This window comes from Peromyscus californicus, unplaced genomic scaffold (genome assembly GCF_007827085.1).
Source record: "Peromyscus californicus insignis strain IS unplaced genomic scaffold, ASM782708v3 Scaffold_16__1_contigs__length_79575227, whole genome shotgun sequence".
In the NCBI taxonomy this organism is placed as follows: domain Eukaryota; kingdom Metazoa; phylum Chordata; class Mammalia; order Rodentia; family Cricetidae; genus Peromyscus; species Peromyscus californicus.
The window spans coordinates 60,643,572-60,666,582 of record NW_026294458.1 but is presented as its reverse complement, the minus strand read 5'-3'; the positions used below and the strand labels follow the sequence as shown (position 1 = coordinate 60,666,582).

At 38.0% G+C, this 23,011-nt stretch overlaps 1 protein-coding gene across 1 annotated transcript; it reads right to left on the bottom strand.

Moving 5' to 3' along the window:
* Positions 1-390: 390 nt before the first annotated feature.
* On the bottom strand, positions 391-21,117 carry Chodl (chondrolectin). Its single transcript, XM_052741041.1, has 6 exons — positions 20,599-21,117; positions 10,361-10,670; positions 10,072-10,229; positions 6,309-6,395; positions 4,108-4,210; positions 391-833 (listed from the first exon to the last, which is right to left on the bottom strand). Exons 1-6 carry the CDS (start codon positions 20,678-20,680, stop codon positions 749-751), a joined length of 825 nt encoding a protein of 274 aa, XP_052597001.1. The 5' UTR covers positions 20,681-21,117; the 3' UTR covers positions 391-748.
* Between the last annotated feature and the right edge of the window lie 1,894 nt (positions 21,118-23,011).

Below are 23,011 nucleotides of genomic sequence, written 5' to 3'. Positions count from 1 at the left end.
AATCAGTTTAATTTTAAATTAAGAATAATTGTAAGGCACGTGTCTTGCACAATTGAAGTTAGACAGTTCTTGCCTCTAAGTAAAGTGTTTCAGGAGATTTATAGCACAGTCAATGAAACAGTTTCTTATTTCTGAAGAGATTTCCTAAACCTTATGCAACCAAAAGCAGAGAAATGGAAAGAACATGAACTATTCCTGCAAAACAAAACAAAACAAAAATTCCCTATGGAAAGATTTCTTTGGGTCTGTGTGAATTTAGTATTTCATCAAAACAGCATGCATGTAAAAATGAAGTGCCATAAATATAAATATCAGAACAATCCATTTTATCAAACACTTTTGCAAAGGTACAATGTTTCTACACACTGTAAATTTGAATACAATTTATATTACATGAAATAGATCAAAATGATAAAGGGGACAAAAGGCAAAAGGAACTACTTCCAACACAGGGATTCCAGATGTGCCCACCGAGATTTTATCTGCATGGTCCATTTCATTTACATGAAGTTTGGGTGCATCCTTTAGCTGAGTAAGCAGGTCTCACTCTATGATTAACACAGCATATTTTGTAAGTGAAACTATGAACATATAAAATTTATTTTGACATTGGCCTCAAGGGGGAGCTTACAGTTCATCTTGCAGATCCTTTGAGATTTCAAGCCATTCCAAGCTAATGATGCCGTTCCTTACACTGGTCAAGAATTACAAAACTATTTTTATTTTATGGAGCAAAGTCAGTTAATTATTATACTTCCATGCCACTCTCTTTTCTTGTGCTCTTTGAAATCCACAGTGTAGACTGGTTCGGGCTAGTTTTGGTTCTTCCTTTACTGAAAAACACAAAAAGAAATAAATTCAGTTCCTGAATCTTCTTATCAGGCTGGTCATGTGTTCGTCCAAAGAGAGATGCTCAGACAGATATTATGAGTTCTTCTTTCCTCATCAGCATATTTTCCATTCCTACAAAAGAGTCTAGATTATCCCACTGGGTGAAGATGACAAACAGTTCTCATGAGAGGTGAAAACAAACCAACAAACATACCTACATCTGTTGACAGTTCAAACACACATGCATAATAATGCCTGGCAGAGTACTAAAACTTTCAGTTTTCCCCCAATAAGCCTTGTTTTCCTTGGCCAGGTTTCTAAATCTTGCTTTATGGATACTCTAATATAATGGTTGCTACAGTTGGTGTCAAATCATCTAAACACATGCTGTGGACCTAATGTAAGAAATGTCTGTCTGCCTCCTACCATAAGTCGTCCCGAGCTGTACGTAGGTCACTTGTGTACAGAAAGCTTAATTGTGCCTGTCTCTCAGACCAGTGGAAGTGCAAAGCAGACATATATGTGGTGACTTAGATGCCTGTGAGTTCTTCCTCTAAGATACGTCTGACACAAAACTTCTGTCCTATAGAACTAGACCTAGGCCCCCATGATAGCCTGTGTCTGGGATTCTGATGGTTTTTCCTACAGTGCTCACTGCTCAGGCTCCTGCACAAGTGTCTGTTTGCAAGTTTCCTCAAGTCGTTCTCTTTCCAATTACATGTCAAGATCTGCATTTCTTTGCTTTAGGTTCCTGAGGATGATCTCTCACCTGGTCTGTCCACATTCCCTGTGTTTAGTACTTACTTCTACACTTAGGTATTCACATTTAAGCCTCTAATAGCATTTGCCACGCTCACAGACACACCCCTGCACCATTCCATCATCCTGCAGATTTGCAGAACTCCTTGAAGACAAAGAAAAAGAACTATTTCTAAATAGCCCCAATCATTGCAATGCGAAATACTTTGTTCATATCAAATCGAGTGTTGTTGCGATTAGTAAAATTCCAAATTGCTTGTTATATGGACATTTCTTCAAACAAATAAGGTCAACATAACTCAATTCTACCAAGTACAACTAGCATGAAGCAAAAATAAGTCAGGCAAAGTTTATGAAGAGCAGAGTATTTTAAATGGTAAGAAAAGCAGTTAAGATGTCAATGTGGCTTTACTATTTCCTTTAAAAAGTTCTACTAGTTAAAGGAAGGAAAGTTGTTCTGGAAATGATATGGAAGGAGAGAAACCACCATGTGTACCAGATTGGAATTTAAACTTTCTGCAAGGCACTCGGATGATAATGGAGTGGAGTCTTTGATGAGGTTTCTCCTTGCTCTCCTGGAAGAAAGGAAAAGGGGAGGCTCTAAGAATGACGAACAAAGGACTTCAGCTCATCCCGGCAACCGAAGGTGCCCAATTCGGGTTTATTTTCTCACTCTGAAACTTTGAAACAAGTGGGAACAGTCACAGATCTTTTGAATGACTACAACCACCATTTGGGAAAAACAGAACAAGCCTTAGAGGAGAGGCTGCTGCTCAACACATTAACACATTTAACTTGACAAGTGAGCATGTCTGAATCATGTATTTAATGTTTACTAACCAGTTTGCTACTTAAATGGCCATTTTAACAGTCTGTCTGGGCTAAGAGGGAATTTACAGTCTTCCTACACCACTGCTTTCCCAATGAGAAATCAAACATAATTCTGTCCATAGTCTTTGGAATTAGGGCAAGAAATGACATGCTTTGTATTGTGCTTATTATATATAAAATACTGGGAAATAAATTGTATATTGTCTCATGTGTCTTTTAATGAAAGTCAAGAGGATCACAAATATAATACTAATTTTCTAGACTTCATTTTAATACCCTTTATTTTTAGTTTAAATTATTTTCATATTTTCAAATATATTATTGTTATGTTTTATTTGATTTTGATTTTGGGTTTTTTTTCCTTTGGTGTGATTTGGCTGGTGGGAGGTGTCTGCTTGTTCCTTTAGATACGTTCTTGTTATGGAACTCCAGCTGGACTCAAACTAGCAATCTTTCTGCTCCTCGACCTCCTGAGTTCTGGGACTGTAGGCATGTAGTGCCAGGCACATCTAGATTTGATCGGTTATTAATACACATGAGTCATGTACAGCTAATATCCTTTCAGGGGGGTTGCTACTTCTCAGGCACTTTAGGATTTATTTAAGGAAAAGAAGATGATGAAACAAAAAAAGAAAAATGATTTCATTTGCAGGTCCTTCTTCTTTGATGGAAGCCTTCTTTCGAACAGTTATTTAACCATAAAACAAAGAGGTCATTTATTCCAGCATATCTCTCCTTATCTAAATGCATCTTCTAGTTTCTAATCTGATACATATTTATACTTCATTTATTGAAATTTTTTGACAGACTGTACCACACATAAAAAGTTCACTTCACTGACTCAAGGGTAATGATAAGCATGAACAAGTGTTTGACAAGTCCTTAGAATTCTTGCTATTAGGATATATCACTTTATTTCAAAATATCTGCCAGATAGTACCCAGTGTGTGTGTGTGTGTGTGTGTGTGTGTGTGTGTGTGTGTGTGTGTGTGTTTGGAAAACAATGAACTTTTTTTTTAATCATTGAGACAAGGTCTCATGATGTAGCTCAGACTGTCCTGGAACTCACTAGCTCAAGCTGGACTTACACTCGTGGTAATCCTGCTTCAGCCTCTCAAGGATACCACATTCAACTTGCTGTCTTCACAATGACATTTAATTTCCTAGTCTTAAAATGTCTTTTTGAAATAAAACAGAAGCTTAATATTTGAATCTTGAAACTATGCTACATATACGCCTTTAAAACCAAGTCTTACATGTAACTTGATATCCAGATTGAAAGGTTTAACATCAATTTAATGTAACAATCCAGAGACCATATAATATAGTGCATCTCACATGAGCTTATGAGCACTCCCACTTCACACCCACCACATGTGCTAACTGTGCGACGCAAGGCAACTGAAGATGACCCAACTGAGCTACCATTTTCCTGACTGAAAAGCAGAAACAGTAAGGCAAGCAATTTGTAGGACTTGTGAAATGTAAAGGAGATGCTGGATTCCTCAGATAATATCAGTACATTCTATAACTCTTCGCGTGGTGGATTTTTACTGACAGGCGAGGACATTAAAATCCTTTAATATAAGTTAAAGGCATAGTAACATTTTAACATTTTTAAAAGGTGTCTCAAAGTACTTTTAAGGGTTTTTTCCTTCATTATCTTGAAACAAATATATTTTTTACCTTTTATGCAACATCTGGAAACAGCAGGTTCCGAAAGCAACAAGTATCAGTAAAAGCAGCGGAATCGTTGGTATGATAACATAAATTAGATTGGGAATTATACCTACAGAAATAAAACAGTTGTAGTGTTCAGTGATTGCTCAGGAAGGAACTCAAAAGTAAATTTATGAACAAATTTCCCTAAAGGTTAAGGTAGAATAGAATTGTTACCAAAAGGTAAACTCCAAGTACAAGAGCTTATGAAAAATACATAGACACTTTGAAAAAAAATATAAACAAAACTGTAATGCCCTGGTTCACATTCTCAATTAAATATGCATGCCTTTAAATTTCTATTCCGTTTCCAATTCAAACATGGGCTAATTTCCACAACATGTTAGTAATCTTAGCTCTCTCATTTTATTAATTTTTCTGCATCATTGGAGAAGTGAAGACATTATATTAAGGAATAATAATTACTATAATCATTGTAGACTTAGTAGATAATGAATTATCTTAGCCAATAAGCTCAATGTCATGAGAATTTGTAAGCATCTGGCATTAAGTGACAATAAGCACATACTAGGTAGTGATGCAATCATAATCCAGAGACATTAGACTCTGGAGACAATGACATGATTTAATTAAATTCTGAAAATAGGTCATCTTTTAACCCTGTTCTCTCCCTCTCAATGATGGCAGGCATTCTTAGATTTTGAAGAAAATCACTAACACTCAAGACCTACAGAGCATGAAATGACACTATTATACACACTTTCAATACTTTAGGGGGAAAAATATCTGTAGTTTAATTATTTACTGACAACTTTAATTGTGTTTAGACATTATGGATGATGCTAAAATCAGATCCCTGAAACAGAAAAGGCCCAAAGGCTTAAGAGCGTGTCTGTATAAGGAAAACAAACTAGGAGACATTGCATTTGGCTTGCAAACTGAAAGTTAGTTAACAATATCATGAATCATAATGATTCTGATTAAAGTTGGCCATAATATATGCATCTCATTGTTTATCTTTTTCTTTGCTAAGTGGTGTATTTAATGAGATCTAGTAACAGGTTATTCTGAGATATGCAGCTGTTTAACACATTTTTAAATTCATATATAAATGCACTTTATTTTAATCAAACCCACACCTCATTCCCCACTCCAAATTCTCACAAATCCCTCTACTTATTTCTTCCTTACTTCATGTTGTGTGTGTGTGTATGTGTGTGTATGTATGTGTGTGTGTGTGTCCCACATGTTTATGACCATAGGGCTGCGTAGGAGGATCAAAATCCAGAGAATCGTGATTGTGGAGTGCTCAGCCTTCCTTCTGAGCCTCTATCTATGAGTTACTGGTTTTGAAACACTTGGGTCTTTGGATCAATATTCACAAAACAAATAGGATGAATATTTCTGTCCCTCTGGATTTAGGTCATGTCAAAAAATGTTTTAAGGAATATTTGAGGAGTTACTAGCTAATAAGGAACTTGCACTGGGGATTGCATTTTTTACTCTCTCTTCTACAGTGGCAGCGAGCACATTGTGTACATCTCCTTCCAACATGCCATACAGTGATATCACAGTGATAGTCTGAAATTGATCAGATTGAAGTATTTACACCAGGGAGGAATACACACACTATAATGATGCTTATTGTATACCTCATCTCTACCACAAGACCAGCCCTGAACATTCAGCAGAAAGTATTCCAGGCCACTAAATATGCCAGCATACATGATAACTACTATATTATATTAGGAAATGTTTTGTAGATAACAAGTGTTAATGTCGATCCCTTAGTTTCATATTAGATACTTGAAATGGAAATATTTTAAAGGTTATTCTATTCAAAATGCACCCTTGCATAATTATTTCTAATGTAGGTCAAAAATAAATATCTATGGGCCCATAATTAATGCATTACATCCCTGAACCACAAGAGAGGTTTCCCTGGGGTCAATGTGAAGCACTGGTGCAAAGCACAATTCTTTTTTTTTTTTTTTTTTTTTTTTTTTTGGTTTTTCGAGACAGGGTTTCTCTGTGTAACTTTGCGCCTTTTCCTGGAACTCACTTGGTAGCCCAGGCTGGCCTCGAACTCACAGAGATCCGCCTGGCTCTGCCTCCCGAGTGCTGGGATTAAAGGCGTGCGCCACCACTGCCCGGCAGCAAAGCACAATTCTTTAGGTGAGAGGTAAGAACACAAGCAAGGGACTCACCTGCTTCAGTAACAACCACATTCTCATGGGTGTCTCCAGGTTGGTTTGTAAGATACGGCTTTTCAACGGGGTCTGTTGGCTGAATCTCTGTAAAGAATGAGCGTAGGAATAATAAATAATAATTAAATAAGGAAAATGCAGACATCAACAAAAATACAAATTTATCAGTAAAATGGTAAAAAAAAAAGGTTGATTTGGATTTCTGAATATTTGCAGTCAAATATATATTCTGAATTAAATGTACATAAAATTAACTAACAATAGTCAATATTTAATTATGTCTGAATAAAAGAACCAATTTGATCAATTCCTTCTATAATCCCAAACTTCGTTTAGCAACCCGAAGTGGTAGAGTGCTGAAGGCAGCTTGCTGCAATCAGTAATGACAAAGGGGCCCAAAGCGACAGGAGCAAACAATAATGTGTGAACTTAAAATGTAAGACATGAGACGTAATTTAAAAGAAAACAAGGTAAATTCTCTAAGCAATAACCTTTGCTGTGCAGTATAATGAGCAGATAACTGCACAGTTGCATGCGAAATTGCTGATTTAAGCAGCAGCCATCTGAAAATCATGTCTATGCTACCCAAATAAGGACATCCTTCGATGTGAATTCCAATAGGGCCTGCTCTTTTAAATAATAGCAAGTCAAGCTTTACAGGTTGTTTCAGTTCCAGCATTATGTGATTAGATCTTTCAATTCTGAAATGCATGGGAAATTCTTAAGATTTCTTAGCATGGTCTGGTACTACCATTTTATATACTTTTCCCCTACAAAACCAATTGTGACATTAACAGTTTAGCCAAAGAAAATTGTATTAATGAGAAAAAAAACTAGCAAGCAAGAATAGGTTACAAACCTTCCATCTACCCCACCTACCTACCACCCACCTGCTGTAGTGAAGCACATTCAAGTTGATCAGCAAGGCTCTTGTGGCTTTGAAGTCTCCTTCCTTCCACTTACACCTAACAACAAGACCTCCATCCCATACCCCCCCAGTCTGAACCAACCATAACTCTTATCTGGTGCCACACACACACACACCTCTCTCTATTCAAACTCCTGGCACACAGGTTAGGCCACATGGTGTGATGCTTGCCCCCCTCCAACCCCTAAATTTCACATGTGTAAAGTTATAAGAGCAAGGAATTCATTCCCTTTGTTCCTCCTGAGGTGAAGTGATCCTCTCTCCTGTGAGGTCTTTGTCTTGCCCCCTGAGGTATACGCTATAACTTCTCTAATACTCCAGAAATAAATGGAATTGAAGGAGCTTCTCCTTCAGAACTCCTGTTACTCTGAATGGAGACACTCTGAATGGAGTTCTTCTCAGGGAACTGGAGAAGAATGAAGGGTATTTTCTTCAGGTACCCCATCATGACTATCTGTGACTATTTCTTCTTTAATGAAGTTCTTTGAGGGTGGAGTATTAAACTGTAATTTCCCTCTATAAGCCTATAACATCCTTTTATTCATGACAAGCCTAGTAGTTCACCATGAGTCTATATTTTGAGTTTCATGCCAGACTGGGCCATAGAGTAAAACTCTGCCTCAAAAACAAACAAGCAACAACAATAATAACAAAATCAACTGTAAATGTTTTCATTGGTCAAAGAAATTAGACTCTTTATTCTTGTCATTTTATGTTACATAGAACATTTTCTGTAGTCTTTGGAACACATAAATGTTTTAAAGAATTCTCATGCCTCATATTATCCTACAATCTCAATTCACTGGTAGTTTAACCACCCATCATCCTGTAGTAATGTTTTCATAAATTTTAAATTTAACTGATACTTTAATAGCTTCCTAATCTATAGTTATTTTTCTAAATAATTTCATTAGTATATGAATGCAGGTGGTCAACTGATGTTTTGGAACAATTTATAAAGACATGAAATTAGTCAGCAAAGTAATTACACTTAAAACATTTCTAACAAACTTCAATGTGATTGTGAATTAAATAAAAGTCTAGTAATTTAATTTTATATAAGCTATTTTTATCTAAAAACAAAAGCCCATAGGACAATGTTAATTTTTTTTAAATTAAATCTATTTTGTGTGTGGCTGGGAGCATGAATGTCATGTTTGTGTCTAACTGGGAGCATGAGTGTCATGGTGTGCGTGTGAAGTCCAGTAGACAACTTGAGGAAGTAGGTTTTCTCTTTCCACCGTAAAAATTCCTGGGATTGAACTCAGTTTTCAGACTTAGTAACAAGTGTCTTTCTCTTCCGAGTCACCTCATCAGATCCAAAAGACAAGTTTAACACAAAAATAACTTACAAGTACTGCCATAAAAAATGGGTATCAGTGAACCAAAAGAATATATATGTGTTTCAGTAGAGGAGAGGACAAAAATAAAATTGAATTTTCTCATTTCTGAATAACCAGGGTAATTTTTTTAACATTTTCAACACCATTGGTCATGCTATTAGATAGTGTATGAGAGTAGAAATATGAAAGTAAATAATAAATTTCAAACTGATCATGGGTATAATATAAAAATACATATATACATGTTGCACAGCTATACTCATTCCTTTAACCCTCTCATTAATAAATGTCAAGTGTTGCAGCAAATTTAAAATATCACAGAATCTTAACTGTATTTCTCTAAGACACAATTAGAAAGAGTAGAAATGAATAACAGACTTAGCTTTGCAAAGGCTTCCAGGAGTGTAATGACAGATTTAGCAACCCAGGGCAAAGGATAAACTCACCAGGGATATAAAAAGTTGGCTAATATACTCAAGAGCAGGATAAACATAAGAGAAGGGTAAGTCTAATCCAATAATCCCTTGTGCTTCATGGCTTTATGAGAAAAGAAATTGTGTAATTTCAAGAGAATAATAGGAATAGTGTACTTGGATATAATTGCCTTCTATGGGAACATAATATGAGGTCACAGTCTTTCAGAAAAGTTAAAATGGCCCTTCCCAATATTGTAGAGAAAAATAGAAAAATAAATATATCAAGGCTTAAGTATCTAACTTGAGTGTCTAAGACAATCAAATATATGTTTCCACATTTTTGATTAGTCCTTCTTTTAGTTTAAATCCAAATTCAATTGAAGTGTCTTATTAAAGTAACTCAATTTCACCACATTCAGTGGGAAGCCACACTACTGTGACTTAGGTCAAGGTAATTTTCCCAGTTGCCGAGTATGACAAGCAACTGAATATTTCAGAAGAAAACTAACAAAAGTGTCATTTCTCAAAAAATACAAATCAGATGAAGAATGTGTAATGTGACCCTACTTCTTTTAACTATTGAGAAAGGATTTAAGCTCAGATAAAGGACCACATGGAAAGTATTATGCTGTAACACAGTGAAATAATATGCCGGAGGAAAGCTATTTGCTCCCCTAAACTCAGCAGGAAAGAACCAAGGAACTATTGCTCACAAGTGTGCAAGTCTATAAGCACTTTGGCAGCCTATACCTACTTTACACACAATCTTATAAGTTTTTAAGATATTTTCACATAGAAATTTGTCATTTACAAAATATAATTACAACAGCACTGTCTGGTTCTTGTAAAAAATATTATTTTCTCTTGAAAGGCCTCTCCCAACAAATGTTTCTACCCATTCCCTTGTATTCAATACACTGGCAGGTTTTCTCTCCAGCAAGCAACAAGCTTCAGTACATTAGCAGGGCGAGTTGTTAGGTGATGCCTCTTTCATAGGAATAATAGAGGAAGGCTGAAAACCATGAAGACAAGGACTAATATGAACAAAATTTACTATAGCTATGAAGGTCTCTTACCAGGTTCGTACTTGCAGATGTAATTGTGCTTCATGTTGCACCTGTCATCATTCCACTGGTAAAGGTAGGGACCTCCTAGGCCAGGATTGGCAGTTGGTTGATGGTACATGACAACACACTTTTCGCTTCCACAAGAAGGTTCATCAGTGTACCAGTTCCTACAAATATAGAGCCAAAAGGACACTCAGTAACATGTGGTCTGAGTGTTCCTAGGTACCAGGGCCTTTCTTTTGCCCTTATGACTCCTCCAGGGCATCGATAAACACTTCTGGGTCCAGTCACAGCTTACCTGAACTGGGAGCTGCTTCCATCAGACCACTGGTAGAGATCTGGGCAGGCACCAGATGTTTGGCCATCCCCACTTCTCAAAAGTCCTATCCAGAAGTCACCATCTGAAATCCCCGTTCCAGGTTTGGTCAGGTTCTGCAACATGCTCTCTATTAACTTCTGTTCAGCCTCATTCTCAAGACTGAGGAGGACACCTCCTTCGCTTTCACAAGCCAGGCGTGCTTCCTGGAAGCTCACTCGGCTAGACAGTTCATGGAAGTAGGCCATTTTGTAGCACGGATGTTTCACATCAGCAAAACACACCTTTTGACCTAAAATAAACAAAAAAAAGATATAGATAAGCTGATTGTGAGGTCTCTATTCATAAGTTTGACATTAATCATAATAAAAGAACAAATCAAAATAAGAAACACTATCAAGAACTCTTTTTTTCCAAGTACGTCCATGGGTGTAATAGTGGCATAACAGTTATGGGAGTAAACAACTACTCTCTAATTAGACTTAGGTCCTGCCTCTCCAGGAGGAAACCCATGCCTGGTATTGCAAATCTGGTCAAGAACTAATGACTGGGGACCTCACAAGCCACAAGGGTGAATATATTACTGACATTTGGGTGAGTGGACATATTACCAAAGTTTCCTTCTAAATTCTTATCTCTCTACCCATAGACTACTGCACCTCTCAAACCTCATCAGAAAAGTTTCTTTGTGCAGTGGATGGTGGTTAGCACAGAAACTCACAACTGATCAAAACATAAAGGAGTGACTATAGAATATTCAGCCAGAAATAGGACATCTATATCAGACCCTCCTACCCAAGTACCATCATGGAAAGGGTGGAGAAAGCATGTAAAAGGCAAATGTTGGGGAGGACCAGGGCAAAAGAATGACTTATAGACAAGGCAGGAACACTGTGCTCATGAATTTCCCAACAGTTGCAGCTGCCTGCACAAGACCTGCTCAGGATCAAGTCATTCAGCATTTTAGCATATAGCAGGGAGTGTCTCATGAGGTCCCAGCTCTGAGAAACTATGGACAACTGATGGTTTCTTGGGAAGGGAGAGTCAGTTTTCTTTAAGGGTGATGCTTCTACCAGATCAAATATGTTTGAGTGGATGGTCCCATTCAAGAAGTATATGGACAGTACATCTTAGAGTGGATGAATTATTAATTTTAAAAAGAGGAGGGCATGAAGTTGGGAAAGGATAGGATGGTGGTGGCAGATCTGTGAGGAGTTAAAGAGTTTGACTGACTGATAAAAATACATTGTATGCCCAGTTGCTAACTTTTGCCACAATGAAAGTAAATTCCATATGAGTTTCTTCAATGCCCATCATCTTCTCTGAAGTAGATTGGTGTTGCCAGGAAATGTCCTCACATCAACTGCTGAGAGTATGCTGTTCAAAATGGACAAGCAAAGCACAAAAGAAAGGACTGCTGATCCTTGCCAAGACAAGGTAAGACAGCTCTTGGGGCCTATGCAGGGACACTTTGCTCTGCCTGGGTAAAGGGAGGAGGGGACTGGACCTGCCTTGACTGAATCTACCAGGCTGAGTTGAATCCCCAGGGGAGTCCTTGGCCTGGAAGAAATGGGAATGGGGGGCGGGCTGGGGGGAGGGCAGGGGGCCGGGAGGAGGTAGGACAGGGGAATCCATGACTGATATGTAAAATTAAATTAAATTATAAAATAAAAATAAATAAATAAATAAAAATACATTGTATGATATTCTAAAAGAATTAATAAAAAATATTTTGTAAGAGTACTCTCTCATCCAATAATATTGTAAAGTTTGCTTTTCTAGTCTATTAATTTCAATTTATAAAGATGTTGGAACTTGGGAGATGCTCAATGGGCAGATTGCTCACGGTGCAAGCATGAGAACATGACTTTTTACTCCCAGCACACACATAAAATAAGTATTTGACATCCTCTTACAGTGTCTTTTTAATTTTACAGTCTATATGGAAAGTTGTCATTTGTAGAAGGGGGGAATCATGCTTAAATACTGTGATAAGTAGAGCATTATAGTTTATACTCTTAATTACGGTCCATCATGCTGAGCAACTATATTGCATCAACATTACAGCATTCTCCCAGCCCCTGAAACTCAATTTGTGATCTGCAATGACATTCAAGGCAAGAGCAAGCAGAAGTTGGTGGAAGACCATTTACCTCACAACAGTATTTAAGTGATAAGCATTCAGGATCCTAGCAACAGCTGAAAACATAAAATGGTTATTCCAGCAATGGAAACAAGCCAGCTAACTGGAATCTGGACTTAGGAGCTGTACATTGAAAAGTACAAACAAATTCATATACAGGTTAACTGAATTTAATAAAAATTAACATATCAGTAGTAATGGCCATGGGAAATGACCTAAAGAGGTTTAGTAGGGCAAATAATCTGAAATAATCATTGACAGTAAGCAATGGAAATCCCAATGCTTAGTTCTAATATACATCATACATAAATTTGAAAATTTACCCTTGATTATTATTATGCTTTGTGACTATTTCACTGTTTAAAATAGTTGTTCCTTGTAAGATTCCAATGATTCTTTTTTTTTTTTTTTTTATAGATTTTTTTTTTTTTTTTTTTTTTTTTTTTTTTGGTTTTTCGAGACAGGGTTTCTCTGTGTAGCTTTGCGACTTTCCTGGGACTCACTTGGTAGCCCAGGCTGGCCTCGAACTCACAGAGATCCGCCTGGCTCTGCCTCCCGAGTGCTGGGATTAAAGGCGTGCGCCACCACCGCCCGGCGATTCCAATGATTCTTACAAGTCTATATTTTATTTTTGTGTTCAAGAAGCAAACTCTCATCCTATTTTCATCTAGTACATCCTTTACATATTCTGAGTTTCCAAATATATCTTAGCTACATTCCCCTGAGTTTTCAAGTTCCCAATTTTCACCCCTAAAGACATTTAGCCCCGTATTTTACTAAAGCATTTTATTAAATATTGTTTTTATTTTTTTTTTAGATTACTTTGCAAGATCTCAATGGAAAGAGAGACAAAAAAGCAGGATGTTTTTGGTGAGTAACATGTATTTATATGTAACAAAACCAGGGTACCTTAAGAGGCTGCCTGGATATGATTTATGTGTTAAAATTCACTGCTCATTATCTTAGATATATTAAAAGATAAATTTATCTCTAGTTTATACATGGTGAAGGTATACAATGTGATTGAAATTCACTCATTTATAAAACTAAGATAGCACTTATAATAAAATGCATAGAGAGCTCTGAGTACAATGTAGAGAGTCCTAATACTATTATGTTACATTGTAAAAAGTATAAGTAATGATGCCTAGGCAAAGAATTGCATTTTAAATAATTCACAACTGATGCTACATAGGTCCTGGGGAAAAGTGCCAACCTTTGCTGTGGGATGGTCTGTATGTCAAATGTGTTGCTGATTGGTCAATGAATAAATCACTGATTGGCAGTGGCCAGGCAGGAAGTATAGGTGGGACTAACAGAGAGGAAAATTGAGAGAACAGGAAGCTAGGTGAGGGAGACACTGCCAGCCGCCATCAGGACAAGGAAGATGTAAAGTACCGGTAAGCCACAAGCCACGTGGCAAGGTATAGATTAATAGAAATGGATTAATTTAAGCTGTAAGAACAGTTAGCAAGAAGCCTGCCACGGCCATACAGTTTGTAACCAATATAAGTCTCTGTGTTTACTTGATCGGGTTTGAGTGGCTTGGGACTGGCGGGTGAGAGAGATTTGCCCTGACTGTGGGCCAGGCAGGAAAACTCCAGCTACAAACCTTGGCACTCTGTATCAGGCAGCCTTTCCCTATAGATGGAGTAATCCATGACCCCAATAAATGTACAAAGATGATGATGGCTGCAAGAAAGAGGACTCTTGAGGGGATCGAGACAGAAGCCTTTTATCAGCTGGAACAGATATGTTAACCCCAAAGGACATTCGGTGAGTATCAGCTGAGTCTTCATGTTTGAACTAAAAAGCTACTACCAGGTCAGGGAGAGCAAGGCAGTTTCCAGGAAATTACAGACACACTGAGCAATTATTATGGCTCATATAGAATCAGTTAGTGCTGACAGGGTGAATACCTTTACATATAATTCTACTTTACTACTGATTTCTACCTTATTGTGCACATTTGGCCCAAGTTGTGGCAAAATGAGCAGAAGCTGGAGCTACGGGGCTTGCTGCTGCACTTTCGCTGATCCCATTTGGCTGTGATCACAGTGGAACTTGAACAGCTGGGAAACAAATGTTGCCCTAATTCCCAGACAAGTTCTGCTAATGCATGTCTTCTGATGTGACTTTCTCAACTCCCAGAAAAGCCAGCCTTCCTAGAGAACAATTATGATGACCTCCCTCCTTGCCCTGGTTGTTCACATGAAAACTTTCCCTGACTTTTGCTTTTAAACATCATATTCAAATAAAATCTTTCAGAAATATTTTGGGGATGGTAATCTTTCTAAAAGTCATACAGTGGTTTATGCTACTCTAGGGTTACATGCATAGCTATGAAGAAGTCTCAATTCAGAATCTCTAGTTGAAAATTACTTAGTTTTGGCTTATGTACAAAGACCTTCCACTCCAGATTCTAGAAACATTATTAAAAGGAAAAGTTCAAGATGGCTTTGTGTAATTACTTTTATGAAAATACTCTGGATGTGCACCTAAAACTAAATAATCTCCAAATCGAAGAACTATTTACAAATTTAAATTTTCTCAAAGTGAATTTGCATAGAATTATAGAAAGAAATATTCACCCCTATCAGATTTGTAAATACAGGGGACCACACTGAGCCACAAACCTAGATATGTTCTTTTATATACAGAAAATTTTTATTAATAGCTGTTAAACAGTTCTATCATTGTCACAATTAATATTGTTATTATTTCTATAAATAAGAATTTTGGTTTTTCATAGTTATGAAAAATGATAAATGTTAGCAAAGCTTGAAATTGGCTTCAAAGTAAACTCATGAAGTTATGACAATGTTTCTTCTTCTTGAATAGGAACAACAATTTGGTTTTACTTTACTCAAATTATTTATTGTAGAATGTTCTGCAGCTATGAGGTTGTCAAACTTACCCTTATCCCTCTTACTATAATAAATGATAACCAACATTAAATAATTATTACATGTTGTTCAATAGAAACATAGTAAAAAATTATAAATTTATTTTCTTCTGTTATGATTAACCTTTAATTGAAAAATAATGAAAATGTAAAAAAGGGACAATATGATAAATCTCACCTAAACCAGATTGGTAAAACTTAAGATTCATTACTATAATCCCCCCCCAAAAAAAATCTTTACCATAATTCTTTCCTATCTCCCTCAAAACACACTAAAACATGTGGTGGTGTTGAAATACATAAATCTCATGATCTCTGAGAACAAAGACAATTATCCTGAACTAAGTAAAAGAGAATATTGTTTACTGTAAGTGTTCTATTTGCAATTCTCAAGAGTACATCAATTTCTTAAGAATTTTCATTTGAAGTTAAGACAGATTTATTAAAATTAAATTACTTATGCAAGATGAGTTTCAGGATTCATTTAATTGCAGAGTGCACAATAGCTGGCATCTATTCTCTTACACTGAGAAAAATTAAATTTGCCATCGTGGGTCACTTCAGGGATGGTGGTGGCCCCAGTCTTTCTTATTTACTCCTCCCCCAAGAAACACCACCAGCTCTCTGAGAAGGGAGGGACCTCAGAGTCCACATCCTGATATTTGAAATAGATATAAATATTATGAATGGAAACCATCCATAATGAAGGTTCATAATAATATGACTTGAGAGTTTAAACAGCCAATCAAAAAGAAGTACCTTAAGTCCCGCAGAACTGCAGGTAATTAGAATGAACAAAACTTCCATGGTCATTTCTGCTTCCTTAAAAACTGATATAGGCTATATGTTTCATAGAACTAATGATAATAATTGTCTGATATTGAACAATAATTTGAAATATGAGACTTCACTTCCAGTACAATTCACACCTTCAGAGGAAGTGAAAAAACTGAGTCTTTAGAGGAAGTGGGAAATCAGAATCCATTGACATATAACTAAGAGGTCCTTCTTATAAGCTATTCAACTAGAAAAGTTACCTTCGCCTCTAGAAAACTCAACTCTAAGTTACTTACCAAGCTAAGCCCCTCCTCCTACCCTCTCTACATGCACAAGGCACTAATTGTATCAAAACGTTTTGATCCTTCAAGCCACTGTATGATGTAGACTTTCTCATCCTATCTTTGAAAGGGGACACAGACAGAGTTTAAAAGTTTGTCCAAGTTCACACAGATCATAACTGCACACTTGGGTTTGGAGACAGTCTCAATGCTGATGCTGCCCATTTTCCATGATGTCTATGCTTCTCCACATGTGTCTCAAGCAACAGACTTTATGAATAAAGGGTTTGATAAATGTATGTGCCATGAATCTATTCTGTGTTAGAGACATTGATTTAATATAGCCATTGGTTAGTTACTGAATGCTGGTAAAAGCACAGGATTGTCTATTGAGAAATTGTTTTTGAGTGTGTACTTTTCATGTTGAATAATAATTAGATGAGAGTTAATTTAAGGACACTTCTATCTTTGAATATATGTATATAGACATATACATAGATATAGAAATGATGTGTCATCTGTTCTTTTATTTTCTCAATAAAACAATTAAAGCCTAAATTGAATGTCATCACCGATATAAAAACTATCACTATAGTCAAAATATCATGGGGTGCTGTTCCAGCAGCACTACATTAAAACAGTTTTTTTTTAAAAAGTTCACCTCACAGTTATCTATATGAATGCACCTGTATGTGAAAATCTAACACAGAAGGGAGATGTAAGTAGTAAAAATTACTAACGATGCATCAGCTGTATTTCCCCTTCAGAGTCCTTTTTAAATTACAGAGCCAGTTTTAGCGTTCGTGTACAGAGAGTGCCACCATATGATAATGATGAACAGCCACTAAGGAACAATGCCTGTGATAAATGGGTAGTTTATTAAATGCTTAGTAATAAGATTAATTTGCTGCCTTCTTGCCCAAGAGATACTTAAAGTAATTGCATCTTTGAGATCTGCACTATCATCATTTTCTGCTTTGATGATGTCATGGGATTTTTCTCTAAGATAGAACATGCTCTGCAGTTTCACTTGCATCTTTCTTACTATTAAATTACCTTTTAAAGCTACTTACTGGTCACCACTTATGTAATATTCTGTGTTCTCTACATGATAAAAAGAGAAATCTGCATATAACTGGTTCCACTAACTAGACCTCTCTACAGTGAACTTTTTATTTTCTGCTAAATTATGGAGGAAAGGGACTTAGAGTCAGAGACTCCAAACGTTCTGGTGAAAGTGGAGAGTGATTGGTTAATTGTACATTTAAAAATTATGTCTGACTCCGTGAAGCACATGAATTGCTGTGGGGTAGTTAGTCACAGGCCTTGTAACCTTGTTTCTAAAGGTCTGTTTTCCCTTAGTCTCTCAGACAAAGTGTATCTCAGTTGTAGTAGAGTTAAGACTGTATATGGAAGAGAGTTCTGGAGAAATTGAGGGATGCCTTGAATATGGTTAATGCCACATTGCAGCCTGAGGATGTTGGGAACTAGTGATCCAAACTCTAAGAAAAAAAAGAAAGAAAAAGCAAAGATTTCATTAAAATATTTCAAATGTTTTAAAATAAAATGTCACTTGCTTTCAAGACATATTCTCTCACAGAGACTTCAGTTTTAATGCCCCATTTTCATATTTTACCATAAAGAAAAACCTCAAACTTTGTCAGAAGAAAAATGTGATTACCAGCTAGTGACTTTCTGAATTGAATGATTAAAGAGATGCAACAGATGTCCCCCACCCATCTGTGTGAAGTTAGAAATCACCATACAATTCAGATCCTCAAATTAGTTTCCCAGCAGGAATCACAAATTCAGTAAATACACTGATTATTATCATCAGAGTTCTCTGTGTGTCTCTGTGCACTGCCCTGTTACATCGGATACTATTAACTCTTATGCAGATCAGCTGATGGCAAAGTTGCAGGAAATGTATTTAATAACTAAACCATTTTCACCATAAATTAATGTGCTTAAAAGCATTAGAATGTATCTTGTTGAATGTTTTGAAACATGAAAAACATATCTAGATATTAAGTTTGCCAGTGTCTGTCTTTTGAGGATATGGAGGGTAAGTGATTATTTGATAGTCCAAAGGAATTATAAATGGTTGTCCTGAAATATAACAAGTAGAAATTATTTTCCGTGTGTTCTAAGTATGTTCCAAACAGTGGAAAGCAAAGAAGCTGTCTCACTTCTCTTCAGACACTTGAGAAGGGACAGGGTAACTGGTCCCTAGTGGCATAAAATGGTTGCTACACCATTCAGAACAAATATCAACAGGCTGACAGTGGACTGTTAGGAAATATTGCTTCAAAAATAACAGATTTTAAAGGCTGCTCTCTGCTCAACCCATCACAGCTAGAATTATTCATAAATCAGTGTATAGATAGATAAATTTCAATGCAAAGACAATCAAATTATTCATAAGAAAAACATAACTAATTGTTCTAATCTCAAGTCAACATCATCATTTATACTAAATCGAATAAATCATGCTCAGTTACTCAGAAATGTTCCAGATGTCATCTTCCAGATGCCCATGAATTGCTAAAGAAAAGCATAGCCCAAGTTTTGGACTAATTTGTGTAGAAGTACAAAGAAAATTAAACTTTCCATCAACAAAGTGCTTGAGTTCTATTTTCTGCCCTGGATCTCCCCCTCCCCCCTTGGAACTTTAAGGCATATAAATAAGAATACAACAAAGAAACATTTTTTAAATTAGTGGAATGCTCCTGCTTGTCTAAAAATGCCATATGTTCAAAGCATAGTCTCTTGCTGTTCATTTATTTATGTGAAAAAATTCCTGAAAACAAAGCTAGTGAAATGTATAGTTAGTTGGTTCCACCAGAGAGATCTCCACGCAGTTCTTTATTCTCTGCTAAATTGGGAAGGAAAAGAATTTAAACTCATAGGCTCTGAACATCCTGTGGAGACTAATTGCTTACCTGCACATTTAAGAACTGTATCTGACTGAGTGAAATGCATGAATTGCTGAGACGATCGGAGGCAGGCTTAACATACTAGCTCCTAAAGACCTGTTTCTAAACTCTAAGTTACTGTCGTCTCACATCTAGAAGTAACAGCTATTAGGCTGATGGACAAGCTTTCAGTGGGCCGCGTTTGCCTTGTATGTTAGATGCAAAGACTTTATCCTTAAAACAATACTCTACTACATTCACCAAACCCGTTGCCGCTGTTTGATGAGCCTAGCAAGAGCTTTCTCTATGCATAACTAACTGTACAGCTGCCATGAGCAGGGTTGTTCACATTCATCTCAGCCACTGAAGAGTCTATAGCCTTAGGAGACTTCCCCAAACTGAGGGGAGGTGGGTATGATGTGAATTGCTCAAAGATTAGACAACAGACGCTCGGGGGGGGGGGGGGGGGGGGGGGGGGCGGGGGGGCAGACAAAGCTAGGAAGCTTGATAATTTTAACCTATTTCCCTTTTACCGATTTGAGAGACTTAACTGTGCAGCTGCGGGATACACAGACCCAGATCGTTACCAAGTACCCACCAAACCAAACCTGGACCCAACTGCAGTTGACTCAGTTTCCTGAGTTGTCTAACTAGGGAAGGAAGTATGTAAAAAAGAAGGCGACAGTGCAGTCCTCCTGAGAACAAAGGCTGCAAACTCAGACCTCTGAACTGGGCTGGTCTCAGAAGCCATCCTTGTGAGAGCACCCTGGCGGGACTGAAACCAGACCAGCAGGAGGTGGCAATTCATGCTGCAGCTTTTTAGCCTCCAGGCTCTGTCTGCCTGGCTCGACCACACCCCTTCCGCAGGTGCCCAACCCTGCCTGCCTGTGATCCACTCACAGTCTTCCAAAGAAAGTGGAAAACGGTGCTGAAGAGACCATGCTGCCCCGGATTTAGCTAGCGTTTGCTCCGCAGCTAGAGAGGACGCTTCCCCCAAAAAACTAAAACTTTCTGCTTTGCGGAGAGAAAGGGGAAAGAAAAGGATAACACGTTTTTCACCATCTCTCTGGAAGCCTTACTCAGTCCAGTTTTCCAACTCTCTGGGGAGTCCCCACCCTAATGCAAACTGCCTGTTACTGCCCCAGAGTCCCAAGTCCCTTGTCTTCCGCTGGGTGGACAGTACCCCTGCCCTGACTCACCGCTGACCACCCGTCGGGCAAAGGCTCCTTGGCCACAGAGCAGCAGCGTGGCTCCCAGCAGCAGCGAGACCATGCGGATCATGGTGGCGAGACTTCTGCAGCAGGTGTCCGGCGGAGCAAAGGCGGTGTCCTCCCGCAGCACAGTCACCCGCGGCTCTAGCCAGCAACCTCCTTGCTTTTCTGCTGGATACTACTTCCTCCTTCCCAGAACAGGAGCTAGGATCCCTGTAAGCATCGCCTTCAGCGGGGACCTGCTGCCAGGGTGCCCCGTGCGGCACTGGGCTGGAGTGCAAGAGACCGTGGGCGTGTGTCTGGGGGCAGGGGACAGGGTTAGGGGTTCTATTGCAAAGGTGAACCAGGATTCCCTAGCGCAGATCTAAGCAGCCCTCTTCGCTTCCCTCTCTGGTCTCTGTGTCCTAAGAGGTTGAGCCCGTGTACCCTGGTCCTGGCTCCAACAGCAGCAGCCGCAGCAAGAGCAGCTCTGCGCTGGCTGCACCGTCTTATATACACCCAGAGCCTGGGGTTCCAATCCCAAGCTAGCAATCATTTTAACTACTTCATCTCCCCTGCCAAGCAAAGCAGCTGGCCCCTCCCCTAAAAACTGGAGCCACTTTGAAAAGAGTGCAGTCAGCAGTCCCTCCTCTTCCACTCCCCTGATCCCCACCCCCTTCCCATTTGCCAACAGACTTCAATACTCATTTGTGTAAAATGTGACAGCTTTGCTATTAAACTCTGGCAAAAGTTGGCTCCATTTGGTTTTCTCAAAGATAAATGTCCACGGGGATGCCAAGTCGCAGGGCCTTTCTCTTTTTCTGCTAAATTGCTTGATCATATGTATAGCGAGATGCAGGGCACTAGCCACTATTTAAGATGGATTGGCAGAGTGGGAGCCAAAACTCGCTCAGTGAATTATATAATGTGGCAGCTTTTTCCCCACCTAGCTTCTGCAAATAGATTATTTCCAAACAGGTTGCTTGACTACATTGCCACAGAAGCAAATTGAAAAGAATCTTGGAAACAAGTTTTCCCTCAACTGATTTCAATCTCAGTGTTCAAAAAAAAAAAAAAAATCAAGACAAAATAAATATTCTGAATTGTTGGGAACTTCATGGATATAAAGTGAGTGTATTTCTTTGAACTCACTCATCAGTGCTATATGGTTTCCGTTAGATGTAAATCTCACTTTAAGGAACATACACCTTTCCAAATCTGACCCACTCTTCTCTAACAGGCCAATGTCTGGTTTAACTCTTTTGTGTGTCCAGGGAAGTTCATGAGAGTTCTCATAATGAGCGTGTGTGTGTGTGTGTGTGTGTGTGTGTGTGTGTGTGTGTGTATTCTATGAAAGGAACACTGAAAATGTTCTCTTACTCAGGTTCAGTAGAACTGGCATTTTTTCATTATGTTGCTTTTTATCATAATTTATTATTTATTTTTATAGTTTTGGTTTTTTCATGTATACACATTTTGTGTGACTGTGTGTCTGTGCGTGTGTGTGCCCGCACACGCACGTGTGTGTATGAATGGATATACATGTGAAGGCTCAAAATTGCTATCAGGAATCTCCCTTAACTTTCTTCCATCTTATCCATTAATGCAGGGTCTCACACTGAAACCCAGATCTTGTCCATATGAGTTGTCTCCTTAGCTTGCATGCTTAGGGATCCCCTACTCCACCTTCAAAGGCTGGGTTACAGGAGAGACATAACACCAACCTGGCACTTACGTGGGTTTGGGGATCTTAACTCTTGTCCTTTTGCTTAAGTGGCAAGTGCTTTAACTGTCTAGCCATTTCCTCATTATGTTGCTTAAATGCACCAAGATCTGTTAAATAAAATAATTTTCTGTTTTAATGGACAGCACACTTTCCTTCCACATCTTACTCTCTTTGGTTTTCATATGAAGTAAAAACTTGCTATCTGTTGGATCATTTTCTTGGGAAAGGGCAGTATGTACTGCTACGATAAGGACCAGTCTCACAGAAACAGGCATTTTAGCAATTGAAAGATCCTTAACTATAGATCTGCTTTACTGATGAAGGTAGAATTCTAAGATAATTATGATGTATCTGTATAATATATATTACATATATTGTAATATATCACTTTGTTGTTCTGTTATTGACTGTGAATACACTATCTTATTGTAGAGCAATGGGCAGTTGATAAATGTTGATTTGGCAGAGGGTCTATTATTTTTATCACTAGTTCATATCATCAAGGAGGAGATGCTATTGGGATTTTGAATGGAAGATGGGAAATGCAAAAGAAAACCTCAAGGTTATAGAACTGTAGTGTGGCCCTGGAAATCATGTCAGTGGGAATCACTGGCTGTAGCTTTGGTCAAAGAGATGCCTGACAAAGTAACACAATTCATTATGGAGAGAGGACCAGACTCTTAGTCACTAGCTACC

Coding starts and splice junctions, on each gene's coding strand:
- Chodl (XM_052741041.1), bottom strand. CDS start 20,680: ATGATCCGCATGGTCTCGCTGCTGCTGGGAGCCACGCTGCTGCTCTGT. Junction 10,230..10,360: donor GGAAGCAGCTCCCAGTTCAG/GTAAGCTGTGAC, acceptor CTATATTTGTAG/GAACTGGTACACTGATGAAC. Junction 6,396..10,071: donor CATCTGCAAGTACGAACCTG/GTAAGAGACCTT, acceptor CATTCTTTACAG/AGATTCAGCCAACAGACCCC.